Source organism: Hippocampus zosterae, chromosome 13 (genome assembly GCF_025434085.1).
Source record: "Hippocampus zosterae strain Florida chromosome 13, ASM2543408v3, whole genome shotgun sequence".
In the NCBI taxonomy this organism is placed as follows: Eukaryota; Metazoa; Chordata; class Actinopteri; order Syngnathiformes; family Syngnathidae; genus Hippocampus; species Hippocampus zosterae.
The window spans coordinates 21,059,662-21,086,490 of NC_067463.1; the positions used below are offsets into that span (position 1 = coordinate 21,059,662).

A 26,829-nucleotide genomic window follows, 5' to 3' on the forward strand; every position below is an offset into this window, starting at 1 on the left:
GAAATGAGTTTTCTCCGCAGGGTGTCCGGGCTCTCCCTTAGAGATAAGGTGAGAAGCTCGGTCATCCGGGAGGGGCTCAGAGTCGAGCCGCTTCTCCTCCACATCGAGAGGAGCCAGATGAGGTGGCTTGGGCATCTGATTCGGATGCCTCCTGAGCGCCTCCCTGGTGAGGTGTTCCGGGCATGTCCCACCGGGAGGAGACCCCGAGGAAGACCCAGGACACGCTGGAGAGACTATGTCACCCAGCTGGCCTGGGAACGTCTCGGGATCCCCCGGGGAGAGCTGGAAGAAGTAGCTAGGGAGAGGGAAGTCTGGGCTTCCCTGCTAAAGATGTTGCCCCCGCGACCAGGCCCCGGATAAGCGGTAGATGATGGACGGATGGATGGATGGATGGATGGATGGATGGAGTATGTATTATATATACACCCAAACTGAGTGGCCTTTTACAGGACAGCGGTACCTTTACTCACGAATGTCTCTTCATCCAAATTTTTCAAGTTACGAAATGCCTCAACAGGAAAATATTGCCTCTTGTTATGAAAGAAATTTCAAGATGCAAAATGTAAATATAAGTATGTGATGCTACTCGCAGCTCCGAATTTCCTGAACACAACATACTTATAGCTGCTCTGACATTGGCTATTACCGAGCATCTTCCTGGCATCCCATTGAGTAAGAGGGTCTGTTACCGTATGTGTCTATGTATGTAAGATAGAGAGATCCATGTCTATGCAACATCCTCGTCATTCGTCCCCCGGGCCATGAAACGCTCCAATAGTTTTACGTAAATGTGAATCACCCAGAAAAAGTGTTCACCAGTAGGGTGATCGCTCACTATGCTTTTTGCTTTGGACATTTTTGAAGGATTGTATACAATCAGGATATTGTATACAATCACACACCTAGGGACAATTTAGAGTGTTCAATCAGCCTGCCACGCATGTTTTTGGAATGTGGGAGGAAACCGGAGCACCCGGAGAAAACCCACGCAGGCCCGGGGAGAACATGCAAACTCCACACAGGGAGGCCGGAGCTGGAATCGAACCCGGTACCTCTGCACTGTGAAGCCGACGTGCTAACCACTGGACTACCGGGCCGCCCGGTATATATATATTATCCATAAATCTCGTTTGTTTGCATAGGGATGACCATTAATGTCAAACAAGGCTTCTCTAATTGCATCCCATAGGCTTGAAAACAGTACACATCATGGCTTCACTCTCAAGGTTTTATAATGGACCAAGGGAAATGTTTGTTTTTTATTTCTTGAAGCGTGACTCTGAAATCAATCCACCAGAAAGTGAATCTGACTGAAAGATTATTTTCATGCATTCTGGTTTCTTTTACTTCCTAAAAGTTGGCTGCTATGCTTTCACTTCGGTTTGGCTGCCTCAACCCCTCATCGATCCTGACGAGGGTAAAATGTTCTCACCCCTAGGGTGCTTCGTTGAATGACTAGAGGAGTGTATTGTGGGCTTGATTTTCTAAAGGTTCGTGCATGCGATAAAGGGGCCCTTGATTGCGATCGAAAAACATGGCACACCCATGATTACGTCTGCCAAATGCACAAAATTGCCGGACAGGTCATTTTGCACATTTTGGGAGCAGTAAATGCAAATTAATTGATTCATCGTGTTCAAATGTGATTTATCAAACCTGAGGTGAATTGCGTTCGCTCTTTTTGCATCTTTAAATAGCGAGGCAAGCGTAAACCAGCTTGCAAATTGATGCCAGTGTAGCGCAGGCATAATGAGAACTTTTTTCCGGTCGTGAAAATAGCTTTTAAAAATGAACGGAAATTATCAACACATACCATCTTTCCAGAAACTCAGTTTGGGGTTTTTGAAAAACCAAAGGGCTGTCTTGAAACCAGTCACAAGAAGGAGTCATGTACAATAAGATTATTTTTATCACATAAAACTACACAAAAGCTTCTTGTCAGATGAGCTCTGAAACATGAAACAAGAGCCTCAAGGTCAAGAGTGACATTTTAGAAAATCTCAAACGAAAAAAGGTTTACATCACGAGTTTAGTAATTAAACAAAACACATTGAATAAAGCATGAAAAATAATTTATGTTTGGTCAATTTGGGCAAACTATTATTTTGTCAAAGTGAGATCCTGACGAGCGACAAACCCAGAAGTGTGATGTCCACGCAAGACAAAAGCAGGGGAAGTGCCCAAACCCAGTCAGAAATTTTGGAAGGTGATGTTTCAAACTTATCTGAGGAGACCCATGGTGTTTGAAAATTTAGAGGAAGAGGAGGTTGTTGGTAAGCTGAAGCAAAACAGTAAATATCATGGCTTCACTCTCAAGGTTTTATAATGGATGCTTGGCGACACGGTTGTGACTGGTTAGTACAATGTTACTACAGCCTTACATTGTTAAGTTTATATGCTCTCCCCGTGCAGGCACGGATTTCTCCGGGTACTCGAGTTTCCTCCCACATTCCAAAAACATGCATGGTAGGTTAAGTAGACACTCTTTATTGTCCCCGGGTTTGATTATGAATGTGAATGGTTGCTCATCTGGCTGGCAACCAGTTCAGAGGGTAGCCCACCTACTGCCCAAAGACAGCTGGGATAGGCTCCAACATGCCCACGACCCTCGTGAAGATTCATCCATTCATTCATTCATCTTCCGAGCCGCTTGATCCTCACTCGGGTCGCGGGGGTGCTGGAGCCTATCCCAGCTGTCTTCGGGCAGTAGGCGGGGGACACCCTGAATCGGTTGCCAGCCAATCGCAGGGCACACAGAAACGAACAACCATTCGCACTCACACTCACACCTAGGGACAATTTAGAGTGTTCAATCAGCCTGCCACGCATGTTTTTTGGAATGTGGGAGGAAACCGGAGCACCCGGAGAAAACCCACGCAGGCCCGGGGAGAACATGCAAACTCCACACAGGGAGGCCGGAGCTGGAATCGAACCCGGTACCTCTGCACTGTGAAGCCGACGTGCTAACCACTGGACTACCGGGCTGCCCCCTCGTGAAGATAAACAGATTAAATAATGGGTGGATGGATGGTTTAATGTTCCACATTAAAATATAGAGATTGCACAATTCATACACAGAATACTAATTTCTGCTAATTAATAGTACTGTGATGGCATTTCTACAAATTACATACTTATGTGAACGTGTCATTATCTGGTTGTAACATAACCACCTAATGCTATTCAGATTTTTAATGAGAAATAGATGGAGAACAATCAATCTAAAAAGGCACCTGTGAAGATTGACTTTTTAGAGATTCAACAGAGAGAAGCATTCTCAACACCTTAGGGGGATGCATAGCACCATCATTTACAAGCTAAACTATTTATTCATTGCAAGGACAGGCCATTTGTAATCACTTTAACCCAGATTATCAGATGAAAACGGTGTGAAGATTGGGGGTGATGACAGCGAGGAGATATTATGATACAATACAGTATATATTTGACTTAAGAATCCTTAACTTTTTTTATTATTAAACAGTAATAACAGTAAGTAAGAACCCCTTCTTTAAATCAGTTTCAGTGAAAACACATTAAAAGTAGAACATAATATGTGTTGTTGGAAGGAAGGGTTGCCCTTCAGGCATGTAACAGTCATCGTCACTGTGCTATGGACTCAATCCTCCCCCTTTCCCAGGGGTACAAGTGCAGGCACAAAACCTAAATAGGAGCAAGCTCCAATGCTGATACCTGCAGAAAAGATATCGTAGGCAGTTTGCCGGTCATATCAATCATTAACTGCTGCCACTGTATACACCAATGCACGGTGTTCAAAAGGTTGGTGTTCTACAAGTATAACAGTCTGGTACCAAAGAGAAATGAAAAATGTAGAGTGTGTTCTTTAAGTAGGTTCATCGACTGTATACCCCAACACGTACATCTGAGCCCGAGGAGGAGCTATGTACTTAAAGTGTTGATCTACACACATGCATGTCACTCCCATTTTGCTGAAATTTGCTCCTGGCATCCATGTTCTTTCCGGGACAGAAAGAGACTGGAGCGACTGGTCAGGAAGGCCAGTTCTGTCCTGGGTTGCTCCCTTGACACTCTGGAGGAGGTGGGCAACAGACGGATGCTAACTAAGCTAAAAGCTATGATGGCCAGTCCCTCCCACCCCCTCCAGCCCGCCCTGACAGCACTTGGTAGCTCCTTCAGCCAGAGACTGTTACACCCGCGCTGCAAGAAGGAGAGATACCGACGCTCGTTCCTACCGACTGCTGTCAGGCTGGTGAATAAAAAATAACAATCATCATAATAATAATAATTAAATGATGTGAAGGTAAATTGTAAATAGTACTGCGATTTATCCATTTGTGTTCATATTTAATTGAATTTATTTATTTATTTAATTGAAAGATGTTTGTTGTTGTTTTTTTTTTCTCTTCTTCTTTCTACATACATTCTTGCTGCTGGAGGCTGTAAATTTCCCCATTGTGGGACAAATAAAGGATATCTTATCTTATCTTTATCTTATGTTGTTTGGAGACATAGCGGTACGCATGTATAAATTGTGTATACAATCCGTTGTAAATTCATTCATTCATTCATTCATCTTCCGAGCCGCTTGATCCTCACTAGGGTCGCGGGGGGCGCTGGAGCCTATCCCAGCTGTCTTCGGGCAGTAGGCGGGGGACACACTGAATCGGTTGCCAGCCAATCGCAGGGCACACAGAAACAAACAACCATTCGCACACACACTCACACCTAGGGACAATTTAGAGCGTCCAATCAGCCTGCCATGCATGTTTTTGGAATGTGGGAGGAAACCGGAGCACCCGGAGAAAACCCACTCAGGCCCGGGGAGAACATGCAAACTCCACACAGGGAGGCCGGAGCTGGAATCGAACCCGGTACCACTGCAATGTGAAGCCCACGTGCTAACCACTGGACTACCGGGCCGCCCTCCGTTGTAAATATTCAAGCAAATAAATACAAACTGCTTCCAATAAATAGATGTTATTGATTACATAATAAACTAAGATTATTTGCATTTGTATACACGTGTTTCTAAGGCCGACAGTTACGCATCTGCGATGATTATCGAGGATCTTGATCTTGCAGCAATAGTTCGAAGTGAGAGGGAATTTAGGCATGTTGGCACATTCTTATCTGCCCTTTTATAGGACACTTTCCACTTGGGTGAGTTCCGCACTCCATGATGTCTGAGTGCAGCAGAGCAAACAATTATTCTCCCCCGACTAGCCATATATTCAGATCGCTCACTTGGATTTCTCGGGCCACCCCCCCATGCTACAGACCTGCAAAACGTGGTGAATATGGGGCTGTTGTGGAAAAAATGTTACGGCATCTGGGTCCAGATACAGTTTTAATTCGATCTATAGTCTACCTAAAATATGTATCTGCATCCAGATGATTTTGTTTCGTGCAACCACTTAACGAAATAAAATGGATTACATTCAACACATTCTCTTCAGTGTACGTTTCCATGCTCGGTTGAAATTTAAGCTTCTGACAAAGAGAGAGAGAGAGAGAGAACTCGAAGACGAAAATCATCTTAACCGGATTATTGTTCTCGTAGCGGCCCGCTCTACAACTGCCTTTTTGTCCGGTAAACCGAGTAGCTCTAATTCAATTAGGCTCGCATAAACATTTTCATGTGTTGCAAGTGAGCTGTGAAAGGGCAGCAATCGGGATCAGGCCGCAGTTAGGAGAGACGAGTCAGACGCTGATCTGATGGAGGTTGGACAGTAACAAATCGTACGAGACTAAAGAGCTGCTTTGTGAGATTCTAAGTGGGACCGATTCTTTTTTTTCCACTGGATATGAACCCATTGAGCTACATTTCCAACATTCATGATTTAACTGGATTGAAGTTGCATCGAGTCATCGATGTTCTGTCCCATTAGTAACAAATAATCACAATTTCTCCCTTATGCTACCATGCAGCTATGGTAAGACTCTAATAGGTACACTCTTTACTCATTCATTCATTCATTCATCTTCCTAACCGCTTGATCCTCACGAGGGTCGCGGGGGGTGCTGGAGCCTATCCCAGCCGTCTTCGGGCAGTAGGCGGGGGACACCCTGAATCGGTTGCCAGCCAATCACAGGGCACACAGAGACGAACAACCATCCACGCTCACACTCACACCTGGGGACAATTTAGAGTGTTCAATCAGCCTGCCACGCATGTTTTCGGAATGTGGGAGGAAACCGGAGCACCCGGAGAAAACCCACGCAGGCCCTCTCTATATAAACAGCGTGTCGGCCAGAGGTGCTCTCAGTCAGGCTTTGGAACTCGGCGCATACACTAGACGCTCCGCATTATAAGCTGTCCTGTCCATTTTGGAGAAAATTTAAGACTTTTAATGGCGCCTTCTAGTCGTGAAAATACGGTAATTGTATTGATCTGATTCTTGACCTGAGTGGTGTTGTGTTGGCTCGCATAGCACAACAGATGGATCAAGGAAAGCATTGTTGTCGTGATTCGATTTGGGACCAACAGGTGGCACTGTCGGGCTCTCCCTGCAGCTGCACACCTGCTGGTCATCAGGTAATTAGTGCTTTATTAGACACCCAGCCCGAAACACTTAGTGTCGGGTCATTGTTTGCTCTTGGCTTCTGTCATGTTTGTTTCAGTCATGTTTAGTTCATTCTTATGTTTTAGCTCCAGTCATGATTTTTGTTTGATACTTTGGACATTGTTTTGGAGTCAGTTATTTCTATGTTTTAATACAATTTGTCAAGTACACCCTGTTCCTCTCTCCTGCCTGCTTTTTGGGGTCCACCACCCTCGTGCAACATGACAATTGTAAAGGCACTGAAGCAGCATTCACGTCTGTGGTTTTGCGGGGGGACATGAACTACAATAGCAAAGCAAAAGCCCTTTAAAAACAATAAAAGCGCTTTAAAAATCGGCTTGTTTCACTTTGTTCAGCGGAGAGATCGGTGCTGTTGAACGGTCTGCGGCTGGATGGACGGAGGTCTTGAGGAGCCGACGATGAGAAGAAAGGAGCATTGGCACGGAGTGCCGATGCGGATTTGGAGCTGGGAGTCGCGGCTTGGAGTTTGAAGCGGATTACGTGGGACAGGAGAAGTGAACTAATCTCTTTTCGTCAATGGATGCTATAGCTTTGTGTTTGCTTTCAAAACTTAGCTTTCAGCAGACGTGTGCACATTTTCAGCATGACGTCTCTGATCCACTGGAGAAAGGACACTTTGAACCTCTCCTCTTTCATCTAGAACTGCTTCAGACAACAAAGTGTATGCAGAAACCTGGTGAAGATTGAACGACTGTCTGTGTCCTATGTGTTGTCTTGTGTTATTTTTGTTATTTTGACTTCAAAATGGCACCGCGAGAGTGGCTGCCTTTCCAGCAGCTCCTATATTTTGTTGTTCTACTTCTTACTTTCATAACTTTGCTGCTGTGAATTGGGAATTTCTCCATTGTGAGATAATAAAGTTTTATTTTCTTATGATACCAACTGCGTGAACTTTCTCCTTTTGTCATTGTCTGTTACAAATGTCTCAATATGTTTGCATGAACCCCTGTCAGAATACATTATTGTCATTGGAGTTTACTGAAATTTTGGATAAATGTGTCTACGTTCTCTAAACCGCAAGATTTTTAGCATTCTAAAGGTCTCTCCTATCCTGAATTGTTTCATGGCTTATTTTCACCAATTTCTCAAGGTAAAGACACATGAGGAATTATCCTCAGGAGCCACTGATTGGAAAAAGCTCAGTCATCCGGGAGGGGCTCAGAGTCGAGCCGCTTCTCCTCCACATCGAGAGGAGCCAGATGAGGTGGCTTGGGCATCTGATTCGGATGCCCCCTGAGCGCCTCCCCGGTGAGGTGTTCCGGTCATGTCCCACCGGGAGGAGACCCCGAGGAAGACCCAGGACACGCTGGAGAGACTGTCACCCAGATTGCCTGGGAACGACTCGGGATCCCCCGGGGAGAGGTGGAAGAAGTAGCTAGGGAGAGGGAAGTCTGGGCTTCCCTGCTAAAGCTGTTGCCCCCGCGACCCGGCCCCGGATAAGCGGAAGATGATGGATGGATGGATGGATGGATGGATGACAGGACTGGTCCACCTCTCTCAATAATTATTGAGGTACAGATGGTTGTTATTTTGTGGCCTAAATAGTAGCGCCAAATGAATAAAAACCAATGAGGCTTTCATTTATGTACTGTAATAAGCATGACCAGCCACGGCACAGAAAACCTCACACGATGGACCGGGAAAATTGCCAGTGTCCGTTTAATTAAATACCTTGTTCATTACTAATTAGAGGGAAGTGGGAACTCAACTGTTTTCACACAAATCTTTCACTGAAGTACAGGCCCCAACATAATGCCATTTTGGTATTCCACTTAACTAAATAAATGCTTCCCAAATCGACACCACACTTTTCAACTCAGGAAAAATGGTCACTTACTGTAATTAAAGTGTTAACTGCTGACTGTATCGATTTTCCGAACAGGGAGATGTGATGGAAAATTGAAGAAAATGTTCTTGGTCAGCAGGCCCGGTAGTCCAGTGGTTAGCACGTGGGCTTCACAGTGCAGAGGTACCGGGTTCGATTCCAGCTCCGGCCTCCCTGTGTGGAGTTTGCATGTTCTCCCCGGGCCTGCGTGGGTTTTCTCCGGGTGCTCCGGTTTCCTCCCACATTCCAAAAACATGCGTGGCAGGCTGATTGAACACTCTAAATTGTCCCTAGGTGTGAGTGTGAGTGCGAATGGTTGTTCGTCTCTGTGTGCCCTGCGATTGGCTGGCGACCGATTCAGGGTGTCCCCCGCCTACTGCCCGGAGACAGCTGGGATAGGCTCCAGCACCCCACGCGACCCTAGTGAGGATCAAGCGGCTCGGAAGATGAATGAATGAATGAATGAATGAATGAATGAATGAATGTTCTTGGTCATTCTACACCATTGAGCTCGTCATTCGGTACAAGGCTGAGGCCCGGCCCACTGCAGAGACGGAGCCACCTCTAAAACCTGGGAATTGTTTGATGTTTTTTAGAAATTGCACAGGATATCTTGTTTAATGGAGGTGTGCCAAATCCAATTAACAGCAATTCCAACTCCACACGTGCTAAAATCGAAAAACAGTTGGTTTCTTCTTTTTGTTTGTCCTCACTTGATACTGTAGCTTCTGAGCGCCGCAATTTTCATCAGCACAAGTACCTGCACTGTCATTAATCTGAACCCTTTTAGTGGTTATTGTTCATGTTGGCATGGAACAAGTCTGGGAGACTTTTGCTGAATAAGGACAATAGTAATGCTTGCTTAAGCATTAACAACAGCGCAAGTAGAAATAATCTTGAAGTCAGCAGCAATACCAGTATAGTATGGAACTTTTTCTCATTCAACATTCCAAGACAGATTGATGGAATACATGCAACCTCCCAATTCGATCCAATCGGCAAACTCTGAGGAGAAAGATTGCAAAATTTTCAAATTAGATGTGCTGGTGCAAAATACGGATGGAGAATGTCGAGTGGTTTGCATACCTGTCAACTTGTACGTTTTCCCCGTATTTTATACGTTTTTACAACTTTTATACGGAAAAAAAAAACAATTGTGAACCGATCTCACAATGACTATTTTGGCTCTAATCCAGATCGTCTCACCTGCGGGTAGCCAACAACAATGCCGTCAACGATCGCTACGATTGTCACGGCGAACCAGCAAAAGTAATCCTCAATCATATATTTTTTATCATCACTGCATACGGTCGGATTGATAAAGCATGATGTGTGCATGCGCTGTAAGCCGTTGTACGGGTTTTTGTTGCTTTGTAACGGGAACCGTAATCATTTATAAGGGCAGCTATTAGCCAAGGTTGACAGGTATGGATTTGCAGATCTGTCTCACAGACTGCTGTTGGGGGTTTGTATCCAGGTTTCGACCTTCCTTGTGAGGAGTTTGTGTGTTCTCCCTGTGCTTGTTGCAGCTATTTTGGCTTAATCCAGCAGTTTGCAAAAATTGCATAGGTTCAGTGAAGACGAAAGCGTCCTCAAAAGTCAAATTTGTCCATATCTGCCGTGTGATTGGCTGGTGATCTTATACAGTCGAACCGCGTTACGTAACGTACTTCGAAGGGGTGCCCCTTACGTCGATCCTGATCGACCCGTAGATCTAGGACCGGTCCCCACATTATGCTTTAAGCTGTTGTACGGGTTTTTGTTGCTTTGTAACGGGAACCGTAATCATTTATAAGGGCAGCTATTAGCCAAGGTTGACAGGTATGGATTTGCAGATCTGTCTCACAGACTGCTGTTGGGGGTTTGTATCCAGGTTTCGGCCTTCCTTGTGAGGAGTTTGTGTGTTCTCCCTGTGCTTGTTGCAGCTATTTTGGCTTAATCCAGCACTTTGCAAAAAATTGCATAGGTTCAGTGAAGACGAAAGCGTCCTCAAAAGTCAAATTTGTCCATATCTGCCGCGTGATTGGCTAGTGATCTTATACAGTCGAACCGCGTTACGTAACGTACTTCGAAGGGGTGCCCCTTACGTCGATCCTGATCGACCGGTAGATCTAGGACCGGTCCCAAGGAGTTCTGAGCGAAGTAGAGGAGAAAAAAATAAAAACAACCATTTGTGTTTCTTTGTACATGTTAGTAATATATTTTTGTGTTAATGTACACTGCCTCCCTAATCATCCTGTCAGTCTCATTTTCACAAAAAAACATTTTTGACTTCACTTCCGCCTTACAGTACACAGACAGTCTTGATCTGTTTGGCCCATCATGGCAGAAGGTTGTACCAATCAGCCTCCAAATGTATGCATTTAATTACATTTTCTGCTTGCCAATAATTAGGTTTTACAAAACAACCTCAGCCAATTCATGTGCAATCTGTTCAGGGTGTACACTCCCTCTCGCCCAGTGCCAGCTGGTAACGACTCCTGCTACCCACAGCTCCGCACGGAATAAGCAATGTGGAATACCGAAAGGTATATACCATCTAAAAAGACAGCACAAACACTCTCGGGCGACACAGACGAGCAATAAATTGTGCATTACAATGCATCATGTACTTATTTGGTCTCTGTAGTCACTAATAATCTCACTAAATTATTTTCTAATTGGGCCCCAATGGAAATTAAAAGCCAAGTTTGTCAGGTTACAGTGTTAAGTGTCCCCTCAATTCATTGACTCGCCAAAGGGATCGTAAGTGGCTTTTGCTTTCACTCTTAATGGTTCCCAGTATCTTCCTCATCGGACTGAGGGAGCTTTGTGATTTCAGCTGGAGAAAGGTTCCCACTATCACATAAAAAAAAAATGAAATAAAAGAGCTGAAGGATTAATCATTGCTGATATTCTTGACTCCCCTTGAGAGAAAAATCTTGTGTAAGCCTTTTGCAAGCAGTCTGAACAACTTTTTTTCCAGGCTCATTACAATTTAATAAGCGGAGACAAAGGTAAATAAAAGAGAATGATTGATCTGGTGTGGCGATATTGTGGTTCTCATTCTACACAACACCTGAAAAGCCCTGAAAATGAGAAGGGCAAAAGAGTCAGCCATTTTTTTTTTCCAAGGACACTTCTCAAGCTGAGGACAATACTGGGTTGAATTCAAATTTGTACTTCAGCGCGATGCTTTAAGACTTTCCAGATCGTGAAGAGCATTAAAAAAAAAAAGTAAGACCAAAATTATGATGGTCCATCTTCTCCTCGTGTCTGCGAAAGATGATCTCACATCATAATGTGTTTGATAATGACAGATGTTTAAGCGAGTTATTAACATTGAAAGCCAAATGGAACTAAAGAAGCAGACCTGATTTTAAAGTTAATGCAGCATGAGCTCGTTTTACAGCCACTTTCAATCTCTCATAGATATACCGGTAGATCACTTTGATTAGACACTGTGTTAATTGACTGAAGATCCTGGGGTGCGATGTGTCAACATTGGTCTCCATTTATGATGGCCTCCTCCAGGCATGGCACAATTCACTCAGACCAACACTGAGATGTGATACTAAGAATAAATGCATGCCTCTCTGTATGCTTCCATCCATCCATCCGTTTTCCAAACCGCTTAATCCTTACTAGGGTGGCGGGGGGTGCTGGAGCCTATCCCAGCCGTCTTCGGGCAGTAGGCAAGGGACACCCTGAATCGGTTGCCAGCCAATCGCAGGGCACACAGAGGCGAACAAACAACCACGCTCACATTCACACCTAGGGACAATTTAGAGCGTCCAATCAGCCTGCCATGCATGTTTTTGGAATGTGGGAGGAAACCGGAGCACCCGGAGAAAACCCACGCAGGCCCGGGGAGAACATGCAAACTCCACACAGGGAGGCCGGAGCTGTATGCTTATCATCTTCAAACCTAATTCAACAAATATCGGTGCTCGGACAGAGATTTTGCATCAAATCACACTACACGGTGCTCCTAAAGCATACGTTTTAGGAGGTGGAGCATTATTTGAAGGATTTTTCAAATACCCACTTTACAGGGCATGTGTGAATGTTCTAAGCAGCAATTAAGTCTTTTCAGCTGTTTTTTTTTCTGAAATTAAGAGAGGGAGTGCCAGCCATTTCGACAAATTTTTGAAGGTCTACGGAAAATTGAAGTCAAGATGGCGCCCGAGTAGGCAGCCGTCGGCAAGTGCTCTCAGGAGCCTTGCTTTTGTTGTTGTTGTTTTGGTGTTTGTTTTGGTCACGTTGTGTTTATTGTTACATCGTGTGGACCCGATGTGGACTTTTCGCGCTTCGGAAGTCTCAAAGTTCAATATTCCGTGAGGTCAATCCACTCGGATTAAAGTTAGCACGATAAGAGAAAACTATATCATTGTGATGTACGTTAGGTTTCTCTCGAAGTGCTGGGAAAAAAAAATACATTGAGGTCTTACAACATAACTGACTTGATTGATGAGTGCCTGGATTTCTGATTATGCACACCCCTCCAAATCAGAAGACTGTGTCTTCTATTAGTTCCCCCCCCCCCCCCCTCCCACCGATAAGCCTGCTACCATACAAGAAATACAGTTTAATGAGGCCATTAAGCGTTCGAGAGAACCTGTCTTGCAGACTGGAATTCCACTGTGCACATTCACATAGCTTCAAAGATTGGAGTGGCTTTATGCAATCGAATATCCCGCGTGCACTGTCGAAGCAGGTGCATTTCGCCCTGATTAGGACGACTTTTTGAATCGTCTCTTTTAATGTGCTAGCAAGGATGGACTTGAGCACAAAGGAGATTTTTAACATCATCTGACATTTTAAGTGCGATCCGTCACCTAGATTCGTGAGAGTTATATCATGCAATATCATATTGTGCTGACTTGGTTATCTTGAGGTGGATGGAAATAACTGAATATGCACTTTTGAATATTGGTGCATTATAGGCAAAGGTAGTCTCAGGCCTGCAGAAGAGTAAATAAAGTCTTCGTGCTTGCTTTCTGGCCACAGGAAAAAAAAAGGAAAAAAGAACAAGCGAAACAAATTTGTAGACTAATTAGAGGGAGGGGAGGGACGAGAGATTGAGCGATGAGGGAGATAAGGTCCGCTGGAAGGCTGCATTATTCATGATATTCTATTTTTTCCTCCTCGCTCTTCTTCCAGAGCAGAGGGCCACCAGGACAGCAGGAGAGGATAGAAGCCACTCTATAATGTATTTGCATCAGTAATTTAGGTGGAGGGCTGTGATGAGTCGGTAAAAAAGTGAGCGGTAACAAGCTGCCTACCGACAAGGACTACAACCTAAATCAAATCAACTCACTGCCAAAGGAAATGTTTTGTATGACTTGCCAGAACGGTCCTCATTGGGATGCATTGAGACGGATATCGGTCGTGCCAATCAATCATGTACGTCTGTATTTGTACCCGGACTCGAAAAAATGTTCAGGTACAAAATATTGAAACCTCTGTAGGAGCCTGACATAGGGAAAATGACGGGCAGATGGATTAATAGCCATGTCAGCCGTGTGGAGATTAGCATTAAGTTAAAAACAGGTGACAACGCTTGGTGAGCTGACTGAATTTTTTTTCCGAGCAAAGTGGACGCTCGCGTAACAACCGACGGCAGCCGAAAACTGGCAAGTTTCTCAAGCCTCGTCACCAGCTCCGAGCTCCTTGACAAAGCGAGGACGGAAATTTTTAGTCCTAAAATTTTTTTTTTAGGACTAAAAATATTACAAGTCCTAAAATTTTATTTTAGGTCCTATAGTCCTAAAATTCTAGTCCTAAAATTTTATTTTAGGACTTGTAATATTTTTAGTCCTAAAATAAAATTTTAGGACTTGTAATATTCTCAAGCAATCTTGCATTTCATTGTCTCTTTTTTTTTAAACTCACTGCCCTACAGTATGTTGTTCTTCTTTCTCTTGTATTTCTTCTTCCTTATTTACCATATGTACGCTTTTACATAGCGCTTCCTAGTGTACAGAGTGACGTACGTAAAACACCTTGTGTCACAGGAACATTTCAGTGACATGTGGGACATGGCTTTTAGAGAAACATGCAATCAGATTGTGAAAGTTGTTACTCTCAAACGTGTTTCTCTAAAGTTATGCCAACAACAAAAGTTTGTGTTTTTAAACAATAAACACCTTCATCGCAATTGAAATACGTGACGACATCACAAGTACGCTGTCTCGGCGAGTACTCAAATGTATTAAGTTGTACTCGTATATGGTGTGAGCAATTGGAAGCTTCGTTGTTTTTTTTTCCACATCTCGTCCAGAGGCTGTAAAATACCTTCGATAAGTTAGTAAGGGATGCCTGTGAATGAGTTGACGAGCTATTTTGTAAGATGTTTTTCAAAAGTATAGAACCTTTATATTTTATGGTGTGCGCATATAACGGTACCAATAATACAAATAAAATAAAAGCAAGTGCCATATTTTATTACCAAACAGCACTGTGGTGCCCGTGAATAGCTGTTTCTTTTAGCTCTTACGTTCGTCAGTTCTAAGAAATGAACACATACTCTACCCCAAAGGTATCATGGGCAATTTAATCTTGAGGAAACATTTAGTTTGGAGCTACCCATGACGCACAATGATACTCACAACAACTGTAAGCACTTTTGATTCAATTACTCAAGTGCTTCAAGTCTCAAATGGTAACACACACACACACGCACAAACACACACACACATTAACATGGACCCATTCTGGGGACCTTTGGGGAAAAGCACAGGGTACCCTTTTTGGACACTTTGGAGTTAATTTAGAGGGTGTCAAAGGGAGGACCGGCCAAAATGTCCTCACTTCGTCAAAATGTCCTCACTCTGTTGGTTAAAAACTCATGCCGGTCCTCACAATGTAAGAGTACAAGAACACACACACACACACACACAGCTTCGTGTTTTTGCCACGCACGTCTTTTTTTCCTGCATGACATTTCGGCTCTCAAATAGCACTCACTTTTGCCCTTCCTGTTCTCAAGGGGGATTTGAGAACACCCATCACACACAGTTGGCTGAAGTGATGCCTTGCCAGATATGACTGACCTGTCTCAGCGTGAGTTCCTGTAACTTTGAAGAGGACTAGACTTAAATCCATGCTCAGTTCACAAAGGGAGTGCCACTGGCACAGCAAATAAATTCATATTGGGGTGTGGAAATGCGGTGTCAATGAACTATACACATTCTGCATTGGTCACAACATGTTTTGGGTTCTTTTTAAAGAGGTCATAATGTACCTTTTGAACTGATGGATGGGGATGCTCACTGCTCAATAACGCATGTTATTTCTTAGGAACTGGAGTCGCTATAACCCAGTTAGATGAGAAAGAACTGATGTGACATTAGAATGGAGATGCTCATTTGAAATTATACACAATGGACGCACGCCAGTCTTCACCAACGGGCTTGAGCCCATGGGCTGACAATAGTCAGGAGCCAATCAGAATTGAAAAAAAAATAATAATGAAAATCTCAATTTGTTGATTTTTTCCATCAGTCACTTTACATTGGCATGAGTTGACCAATCAAAGGACAATTCTGAGCAGCGCCGCGGGTGTAATTATAGTGAGTGCCAAGAGAGGGCTCATTAGAAGTATTCATAGTTTCATATTATTCTACCACTTGTTCAATTTTCTTGCCGCTGCACCAATTCACAAAGAAAAATGCTATATAATGCACAATTAATGCCAAAGGGCCTCTCGGAAGGCTGGTTAGAATCCACATTATTCTGCCATTTGCTTATTTATCAGTCAATTATATCATTGCGACATCTGTGGATCGGTCACACACCCATGCATCACGTGAATGATCCCCAAGCTGGATAAGAGTGGTACCAGGCCAAGGAGTCCCCCCCCCTACCCACACACACACACCGTATTTTCCCCACCATAAGGTGCACTTAAGCCTTGAAAAATCAATAGGGCGGCTTATAATAAGGTGTGCCTTTCATGTGCACCGAGTTAAAAAAAAATGTTGCTAAGCGACTTTGGTAAGTGCGCCGCTTGGTTGACAGTTTGAGCAATTCCCGCCTACACATGGACGTTATTACGTAGGCTGATAGCAATTAACCGTCCATCCATCCATTCATTTTCTGATCCACTGAACCTCACAAGGTCAGGCTGCAGCTTATCCTAGCTGCCTCGTAGGCGGGGTACATCCTGAACTGGTTGCCAGCCAATCACAGAGCAATTATCCTACTGGCCCGAATGTAAGACGGCCCTGATTATAAGACGACCCCCTCTTTTTCAAGACTCACATTTGAAAAAAGACTTCTTATAACAATATATTTGAGAGGAAAAGCATGTTATTTTGCCTCATTCAAATCTTAATATCTGAACATTTAAATATGTAAACTAAAGTGCACTCACATTTGTAAATGAATGGCTTCTAGTTTTTGAAATGTAAATTACAGCATAACTTCTGCTCAGCTGCCGGTTAACCTTGCCGATCTTCGACACACTTTTCTCCAGATTGTCGCTACCTTTCTCCATTTTCTGTTATTTTTCTTCTTTGTGCTACCGCTATTTTTATTTTTATTCTTCGTGGCAGGGGTTCACTTTGGCCTGGGGAATCAAGTTCAGCATTCGCTTCAATGATATCTGTCGTGAATGGCTATAATATATAGACCTCGAATATAAGACGACCCCCACTTTTTCAGTCTTATTTCAATGCAAAAAACACCGTCTTATATTCAGGCCAATACGGTAACCCAGTGTTTCTTAACCTGGGTTCGATCGAACCCCAGGGGTTCGGTGAAACAGTCTCAGGGGTTCAACGGAGCCTCTGCCATGGAGGTTAAGACACAGACGACTCAACATGTCAATTAGTTATGACACACCTGTTTGGCCATCACTGGCTGTGGATGATCACATTACATTGCTTGTCCAATCAGTGCTGCGGGAAATTTAGTTCGCTCCGGAGTCAACGTCTTATTTGTTTATTTATTTAATTTTTTAACGCATGCTATGTATATATGTATATATGCTACCTGGCTGGCTCTTTGTGAAAATGTAAGTCACCACCTTGTTAAATCATCAATTAACTGTGGCTAATCAATTCTTTTGGAACACTGACTTCATTTTGTCTGGCCACACCCAAGCCCGATTACCTCGAGACCTGTTCGATCAAGAAATCCTTTAAATAGAACCTTTCAGCCCGAGCTCAAGGAACTCAAATACAGAGGAAAAGGTGAGTAAGTGACTATCAATACGGATAGGGTTACAAAGTCAATCCTGATCGAACTCCAGCGAACCGCAGTGAGAGTCATTTATCCACAAGTCGAGAAAACACGGAACAGTTGTGAACCCTCAACAACTTTACGGCCTCCAAAAATGATCCCAGAGCACAGCAACGACTCATCCAGGAGGTCATAAAGAAACCCAGGACAATATCGAATGAATTGCTTCCCTTGGCTCAGTTAGGCTCAGTGTACATGACTCAGCGATAAAGAAGAGATTGAGCAAAAATGGCACCCAAGGTATGTAGTTCCAAGACAAAAACCACTGCTGACTAAAAAGAACATCGAGAATTGTTTTTCTTTTGCAAAATGTAAGGAATAATAAACCTCTGAATGGCTTTAAAAAATGGTTTGTTTTATTTTTGCGTCACAGTCAAAGTTTGGATTTGAATCTGATTGAAATGCTGTGGAATGACCTTAAAAAGGCCATTCGTGCTTGAAAGCCCTCCAGTGTTGCTGAATTAAAGCAATTCTGGAAGGGCGAGTGGGCAAAAATATCTCTCCAGAGATGTGAAAGACTCTTTGCCAGTTTGAAAAAAAAAAATGTGTGATTTCATTTGCTGCTGCTGAAGATGCTGATGTGCCCATGACAGGTACTTTTGAGTTGGTTTTCATAACGTCGTTAAAGATGATGGTCTGTCATTACTGCGATAACAACTTTGCTGTTTAAACCGTTACTTTCCCCTCGACTTCTAATTAAATACTGTTGACAAAAGGTCTCAGCAGTGCAATTAGGATTCCAAAATATAGAATCAAATATTCATTCATTCATTCATCTTCCGAACCGCTTCATTCTCACTAGGGTCGCGGGGGGTGCTGGAGCCTATCGCAGCTGTCTCCGGGCAGTAGGCGGGGGACACCCTGAATCGGTTGCCAGCCAATCACAGGCCACACAGAGACGAACAACCAACCACGCTCACACTCACACCTAACAATTTAGAGTGTTCAATCAGCCTGCCACGCATGTTTTTGGAATGTGGGAGGAAACCGGAGCACCCGGAGAAAACCCACGCAGGCCCGGGGAGAACATGCAAACTCCACACAGGGAGGCCCGGAGCTGGAATCGAACCCGGGAACCTCTGCACTGTGAAGCCGACGTGCTAACCACTGGACTACCGGGCCGCCCATAGAATCAAATAGGTGGTAAAAAAAAAAAAAGCACTCGGGGTTAAAGTGACTGATCCAAACCGAAGCCATTTTCCTTATTAGCCAGCCACTTCTGTTAACTACTGCCGCAGACGAGTCCAAGGACTTTTTTGGTTTACCTCCTTGTCTTTCGAACTGCGCTCATCAACATAACAGGTATGTGGCGATGATGACAAAGTAGCCTATCTCCCTTGATGATAATCCTGTAGCTGTGCATTATTTTACTTTTTCCACAAAAGGGAGAGAAAGCCGTAGAAATGATAGCCAGGGTGGTTAAGACAATAATTCACGATCTTAAGCCCCCAAAGGGGCGGTGGCACACAGTGCAGCGCAGCAAGCAACACACACTCACTCGTACACATATACACGCGCACACAAACATGTTCCGCTCACATCCCCTCAATCTTGACTGCGGGTAAAAAAAAAAAAAAAAAAAAAAACAAGTTCAGGCAGCATGTCATAATCAGCTTAGACAAGCCAGAATATCACATTTTCTTTTTTTTCAAATGGAATAAAACAAGAGCAGAAACCACAGCAACACATTAAAAATGTGATTCTGTCATGTTTTGGTTTGTGACCAACAGGTGGAACTGTGGGGCTTTTCCCTGCAGCTGCGCACCTGTTGGTCGTCAGGTAATTAGTGTGCTATAAAAGGACACCCGGCCAACTGGTCGTTGTTTGTATGCTACTGTCATGTTTGTTTCAGTCAAGTTTTGGTCATTGTTATGTTTTATTTTCACTCATGTGTTTTGTTAGATACTTTGGACTTTGTTTTAGATGTAGTATTCTGAGGTTTAATACAAATCTTTCAAGTACACCCTGCTCCTTCCTCCTGCCTGCTTTTTGGGGTCCACCACCACCACCTTGCATTGAGACAGATTCATTTTGTGGCATTTGAAAAGCTACGAAAGCTCTCTCGCGTTAAGGGGGGGGGGGGGGGGGGGCTGTGCTGTCATCTATTCCGTGTGTGGTGGTCAAAGTGTTGGCAGGTGTGTACATGTCATGTCATCGAACTGCCAATTTTTGACGCTCAAATGTCTACATCCCCCCCTACCACTGTCAGGAACGGTGATAGTTGATCATTTATAATTGGCGATGACATACAGAAAATAGAAATAATGTTTCATGTGACATGAACAAACAAAAAAAAATAAAATAAATATCGAAATACATTTTGTCATTCACATTTTGGTGCAGGTCAGTGAATTATTGAACCCTGATCAGAGTAACTAGATAGATTGATAGATCAATAGATGTGTGATGTGTGTGAGTGTGGTCATGAGAATAGAAACGCAGAGAAATTATTGTAATAATTCATTTGAGCAATTACTACATTACCAATCAAGGGAGCAGAACCATTCGAGCTGAAATATCGAATAGAAAATCATTTCTCTCACAAACTAAAGGCTTCATGGAAGATTGAGCAATAATTTATGAGATCCTCCGCCATATCAATTAATTTGGATGAAAAAACTCATTTCGGCGGAGGGGGCCGGGGGGGGGGATGAATCATACATTCGCATATCGCAAATAGATCATGGCTATTTCTCCCTCTACCAGCTATAAATCACGACAAACTAAATCTTTAAACTTACAGAGCGTGAGGTTCGAGCCGCCGCGCACTGAACTGGATTTCAAAAGGCTATATTCGGGAAATGTCAAGCAAATAGATGGCCTGTTTTTTGTGCGTAACAGCAAAAAAAATTTTTTTTTAATTTTTTGACTTACGCTGCTGTTTTGTCCCGACCAGTAGACGACAGCGTGGTTATGTGCCGAGTCCCCAGTCAGGGCGAAAGTGTCGCTGGTAATCTTCGGCTCATCCTGCTGTTTATTCCCTCTGCCGTCGTCCTTGTTCTTTCTTAACTCCGCTCGACTCGGTCCAAAAGAACCGAGCCCGTCCAGCAACGACCCCCGTTCTTCCGAGGTACCGTGATTCAGGTCAGCTTGCCCCGTCAACCCACTTTTGCGCAGCTCCGCAAACTCGGGGTTGTTTCTCTTCGCCCTCGGCAGCGCAACGCCATCATCACCCAAATCCGCTTTTCGGTTTGATCCGCCGCGGTGGCTTTGTGTGTTTTTCCTCAAGTCAGGTGCATTGTCGCGGTCTTCGTCCTTTCCAGCATTTGGTCGAACAATCCCGAGTTCCCTAAACTCCACTTGGATGTTTTTAACAGCGCTCAGTCCATCTGTTGGTTTAGCGCGTAATTCGCCGGTGTGAAGTTGAACCAAAGACCGGCGAGATGCGTAACTTATCTCCGCCTTCGTATTTTGGAAGGAGTGAGCAGTTATCACGAGCCAGACACCCAGAGCAAAGTGCAAGCTCGGGCAGAATCCCGTCCAAGTCTCCATCGCTGACAGAAATTTGAGGGGGAGGAGGATGGAGCTCAGGGGTCCTTATCCAACAACCTTAACTCGTCTTCTCTCTCTGGGTCGGCAAAGAATAACTGACGCGCGGGGTTGTCGGTGTGCTGATTTCAGAGTGCAAAGTGCTCTTCAGCGAAACTGTTCACGTCCAAGGATCTTTTGGGTGAGGAAAGCCACACATTGGAGGAGGGGAGGAGCTGTAACCGCAGCCAGCTGCCTAGTGCGCGCCCGGAAGAGACGGCGGAGAAGGGAGGGAAGGAAACGACTGTCCATGGCACTGAGCTCTCATCTATCTCTGCCCCCCCCCCCCCCCCTTGTAGAGATCAGACCAATGCGACACACGCGTGCACATATGGTGATTTTGATTCTAAAATCATTCAAATGTAGAATTGACATGCCACGATGCATCGATATTCGCTGTCTACAGATAAATAATACATTTCGTCTGCAAATGGTTGTTATTTTTGTGAAGTGGAGAGTTAACGATGGGCTCGACTCAATATTGTATCACCTCGCTATCCATAACGCAGGAATTAGCAAAATACTTGAATTTCATTGTAAGCAAGTTGAACAAAGTCTTAAAATCACGTTTTCAGAAAGTCACAATCACCAATGTTGGCTTGCACTAAAACTGGAGGGTGGGGGGGGGGGGGGGCGGGGGGGGGGGGTAGGCAACTCCGGTCCGAGGGCTGCAATCCTGCTTGTATTCGACGTTTCCCAAATATTCTATTTGGAACGGAATTGTCAAAAAAGTAACAATAATAATGTATATGTCATAACGTTGTAATACATAATATTCATTCATTCATTCATCTTCCTAACCGCTTGATCCTCACTAGGGTCGCGGGGGGGTGCTGGAGCCCATCCCAGCTGTCTCCGGGCAGTAGGCGGGGGACACCCTGAATCGGTTGCCACCCAATCGCAGGGCTGCACAACCATTCGCACTCACACTCACACCTCGGGACAATTTAGAGTGTTCAATCAGCCTGCCATGCATATTTTTGGAATGTGGGAGGAAACCGGAGCACCCGGAGAAAACCCACGCAGACCCGGGGAGAACATGCAAACTCCACACAGGGAGGCCGGAGCTGGAATCGAACCCGGTACCTCTGCACTGTGAAGCCGACGTGCTAACCACTGGACTACCGGGCCGCTGTAATACATAATAATGGTCAGAAAAAAACAACAATAAAGAGACACTCAATTCACATCAACTTGTCATGTCATTCCATACATATTTTGTTTTACTAATGTAATGATCAAAATCCTTTGATTTTGATCAATTAAATAGTGCTTCACACAACAGACTACACAAATGTAATATTTGCTCGCTTTATTGTTTCTGCTATGTTCAATGCATTGTCAAACGCATGCAAAATATCACCAACCGATTATACACTTAATAGGTTAGTACTTGATTCACCGTGTTGAATCTCTTAGTGTCAGGGATTCTGCCCATACACAGCATACCAATATGAGAATGAAGGGGTGAGGAGAGACGAGGTCAGTCTGACAGTTGGGGGGCCGTGCTCGTGCTGGTTCGAGGGAGCAGAACACTCACTGATGGATTGGGGAGAATTGGCAGGGAGTTGCAGCATTCCCAGGGGAGGAATAAGGTAGTGCCTCAAGGCATAGTGTATCGAGAAAGGAAGGAAAGCGTGACGGCTAGGATGTATACTCGGGGTATTGCGCATGAACGAATAAGAGCAACAATGAAGTGACAAATAGCAAGAAATGTGTGAGTGTGTGTGTGTGTGTGTGTTTGTGTTTGTGTTTGTGTGTGTGTGTGTGAGAGAGATAGAGAGACACAAAGAGAAAGCCCATGAGTGCAGTCGGAAGAGTGAAAGAGAGTGAGAGAGCGTTTGAGGGTTACTCATGTGTTGTGTCCTTGTCTGTCAACTCGACTGTCAACAAAATGTCCATGAGGGAAAAACCAGGAGACTCAATTTGAATTTCAAGCGACTTTTAATCATATCATTTTGAAAAATAATAGTTTTTTTTTTTTTTTCAAAAATCAATTTGGTGTTTATTTCAGTACAATGGATGTGTAATTGATCTACAGGTGCAGCTCAATAAAATTCAAACTCACGATGACTATTTTACTATTGTCATTTTTAGATAATAATTTTGATCAACTATGAACTCATATTGCCTGTGTCGGAACTGGCTGCTCAACATTCGATCCCTACTGCGGACAAATGTTTTTTTTTATTTAAAAAGCTGTTAGGGAGATGCCAGTCAGCTTCCTGACGACTGTCCAGGTGCCCTTGAGCAAGGTGAAGATTGCCGAGGTCACGTGCCACAACCCATGGTCTCGCATGACAATCTTATAAGATGTCAGTTTCATCATTTTGTGTGACCGTTTTATTCATCTTCCGAGCCGCTTGATCCTCACTAGGGTCGCGGGGGGTGCTGGAGCCTATCCCAGCCGTCTCCGGGCAGTAAGCGGGGGACACCCTGAATCGGTTGCCAGCCAATCGCAGGTCACATGGTTGCCAAAATAACCCTTCACGCTCACAATCACACCAAGGGGCGATTTAAAGTGTTCGATCAGCCCGCAGTGTATGTTTTTGGAATGTGGGAGGAAACCGGAGCACCCGGAGAAAACCCACGCAGGCCCGGGGAGAACATGCAAACTCCACACAGGGAGGCCGGAGCTGGAATCGATCCCGGTACCTCTGCACTGTGAAGCCGACGTGCTAACCACTGGACTACCGGGCCGCCCTATCGTTTTATGTATTTATTTTTTTTACATTAAAAAAAATCATTTTGCAATCTCAGTTCAACTTTTTTGAGATTCTACTTAAAGATGGATTTGGCATACAGTTAACAGATTCAAGACATACAGGAACTACATGTGACTGACTATGTGTGATCTTATAAAATAAGATGACACCATACTCTAACCACCCTTCATTTGCTCCCGCCAGGATTTGACATTTGACAAGCAGGGTCAAGAAGTGCAGTATTAAATATTGAGTTTTCCACAGCCCAAACTTTAGGAGTTTCCGATTTAGAAATAATGATGAAATAATGAGCCTCTTGTGAGTTTCCAGACACATGAAGCTAAAAGGTCGAGCTGTGATAGCGCATCCTTGGACATGCAACCAAAACAGACCTTTTACTTTCATAATCAGGCATTATTTTTGATTGACAAACGCCTCTTTTGGGGCTTCGCATCAGTCACGGTCGCACATGTATAATTCCTTCTTTCTGTGGTGACACACCCAATTGAATTTCATTTGGGTAAACACTTACTTTTACTGCGATGGGTATTTTAATTATTGGCAGTGATCTTTCAAAAGGTAATAATTGTTTCTCAGGAAAAAAAAAGTCATGTTATAGAACAGGTGTGTCAAACATACGGCCCGCGGGCCGGCACCAGCTCGCAAGGAGGTTCGATCAGGGCCGCGGGATCATTTAAAAGTGGAAAAATGCATAAAAGACACGGAATGAATATTTTTAAGAAGGTGCAATTCATGGAGTATGCGCTAGGGGGCACCTGTTTTGATCAGAGTAGAAGACAACAGAAGAAGAAGACAACAGCAGTATCAGCCTGTCACTGAGTCAGACCCAACACACCAGACGCTACATGTGAATACTTTATTCTTTACACATTGAATAGCACTCTCCTTAGTTTGTAAGGTGTAGGCAGGGATTAAATTTTGATTTTATATGCACATGTGTAAATGGTTTAAAAATTCATTTCTTTATAAATCTTGTTTAATCTTAAGACGCATTCGTATATTTTTCCAATACCAATTACATGTTAAAGTTTTGTGCCTTTGTACAATCAAGTGAGATCAGTTGCAATGCATATATATGAATGATAAAAGTAAATTGCACATTTGTCTAAGGAAATCTAAAGTGCTTCATGAAATGTTTTGTAAAATATATGATCATTAAATTTCAACATTTTCCTAATCTTCTTCTTCTGTAGACCAAAACAAAGGAAATAATTTTAATGATCCGGCCCACTTGACATCTCCTGAGGCCATATGTGGCCCACAATGTGACAAGAGTTTGACACCCCTGTTACAGAATGATATTTGTCACATTAATCGTGTCAGAATATCTTTACCATTTGTGTACTAAATTAAATTTCATGGGCGTCCCGGTAGTCCAGTGGTTCGCACGTCGGCTTCACAGTGCAGAGGTACCGGGTTCGATTCCAGCTCCGGCCTCCCTGTGTGGGGTTTGCATGTTCTCCCCGGGGCCACGTTGGGTTTTCTCCGGGTGCTCCGGTTTCCTCCCACATTCCAAAAACATGCGTGGCAGGCTGATTGAACACTCTAAATTGTCCCTAGGTGTGAGTGTGAGCGTGGATGGTTGTTTGTCTATGTGTGCCCTGTGATTGGCTGGCAACCGATTCAGGGTCTCCCCCGCCTACTGCCCGAAGACAGCTGGGATAGGCTCCAGCACCCCCCGCGACCCTAGTGAGGATTAAGCGGTTCAGAAAATGGATGGATTCAATTTCATGATTTGCAACAGGTTGTCAAATTATGCTAATTACATTTTTGGATGTACAATATTTTTCTCCTATTGCTTAATGTGTCTTTTCCATGGAAACTAACAAAAATGCATCTTTAGGCTCCATTTTCATGCCCACTGCAAGTCTGGAGTGAGGCACAGGGTAAATCTGCATAGGGGCTCCTAAAGCCGCAGTGACCCGGGGTACCTGCAGACCTAGTTGTCGGCTGTAGACTGCGAACTGTTTGTAGCCCGAAGGCACGCCCAACACTGGCTGGAGGTCGTTTCCGAGTTGCGCTGTTGGTGCTGTCGCTGATCATGTGTGAATGCTCGACTTGGAGGAAGAATCAGTTAAAATTAGGCTATAGAACAATGATAGTGTTTCTAGATTGGAATAATATACTCAAATTCAACATGTAAAAAATATACTTGCATTCCATCATGACTTTAATCCACCAGTACTTGATTGGAGCAAGGCTTTACGTCTGCCTCAAAGTGTTTTTGCACACAATCCAACAGCTGCGAAGTGGGTCCTGTCCAAACTGCATTCAAAAGTGTCTCACCTCAACTCAACTGTATTTCTAGAGCACTTTCAAACAGCCATCTCTGCATACAAAGTGCTGTACATGGAGCAACTATCATATATACAACAATAAAGCAGTATAAAAGACGGTAGAAAGCACCAAACCGTAAAACTAAGATCGAGTCTGAGTCATGCTGATTCAAATGCCAAAGACTACAAGTGAGTTTTGAGGCGGTTCTAATAAAGATGGGCAGTGTGAGAGTGCCCTGCTCTGTGGGGGATGCTCCAGGAGTATAGGAACCACTACGATGAGCCACGGGGGTGCCTTTATAATCGGAATAGGACCTTGGTTCGCATTGCAGGCTGTAAATCAGCCTTTTTCTCAGCGGATGATAATGAATAGCGCCATGGACATGGAAAAAATGAGCAACGCTGCACCAGGGACAATTGAGGACACGTCTAAGACTTTCAAACAATAAGACTTTGGATTTCAACTACTGGTACTTATCCCCTGCTAGCCGTTTGAAGTTCAGCACTTTCAAGGCACTTAGACACTCGTTGCATCTGTCAGGCCCGGTGGCTCTACTCCAAAGGTCCCTCATCACCGATTTGAAGTGCAAGTGAATATTTAATAAGACAAGAGTTTTATGACAAATCAGTCTAAGGCCTTGTCTTGCTCCACAAGTGCATGTGCTCTCCTCATTACCCAGTTA

At 44.0% G+C, this 26,829-nt stretch overlaps 1 protein-coding gene across 1 annotated transcript in view; it reads right to left on the bottom strand.

Annotated features, from left to right (window-relative positions):
* sorcs3a (sortilin related VPS10 domain containing receptor 3a) overlaps positions 1-21,358 on the bottom strand; it is a 116,337-nt gene extending 94,979 nt beyond the window's left edge. The window contains exon 1 of the mRNA XM_052083756.1: positions 20,491-21,358. Within this exon, the coding sequence (XP_051939716.1) occupies positions 20,491-21,108 (618 nt within the window). The 5' untranslated portion in view covers positions 21,109-21,358. The remainder of the gene's footprint in view (positions 1-20,490) is intronic.
* Between the last annotated feature and the right edge of the window lie 5,471 nt (positions 21,359-26,829).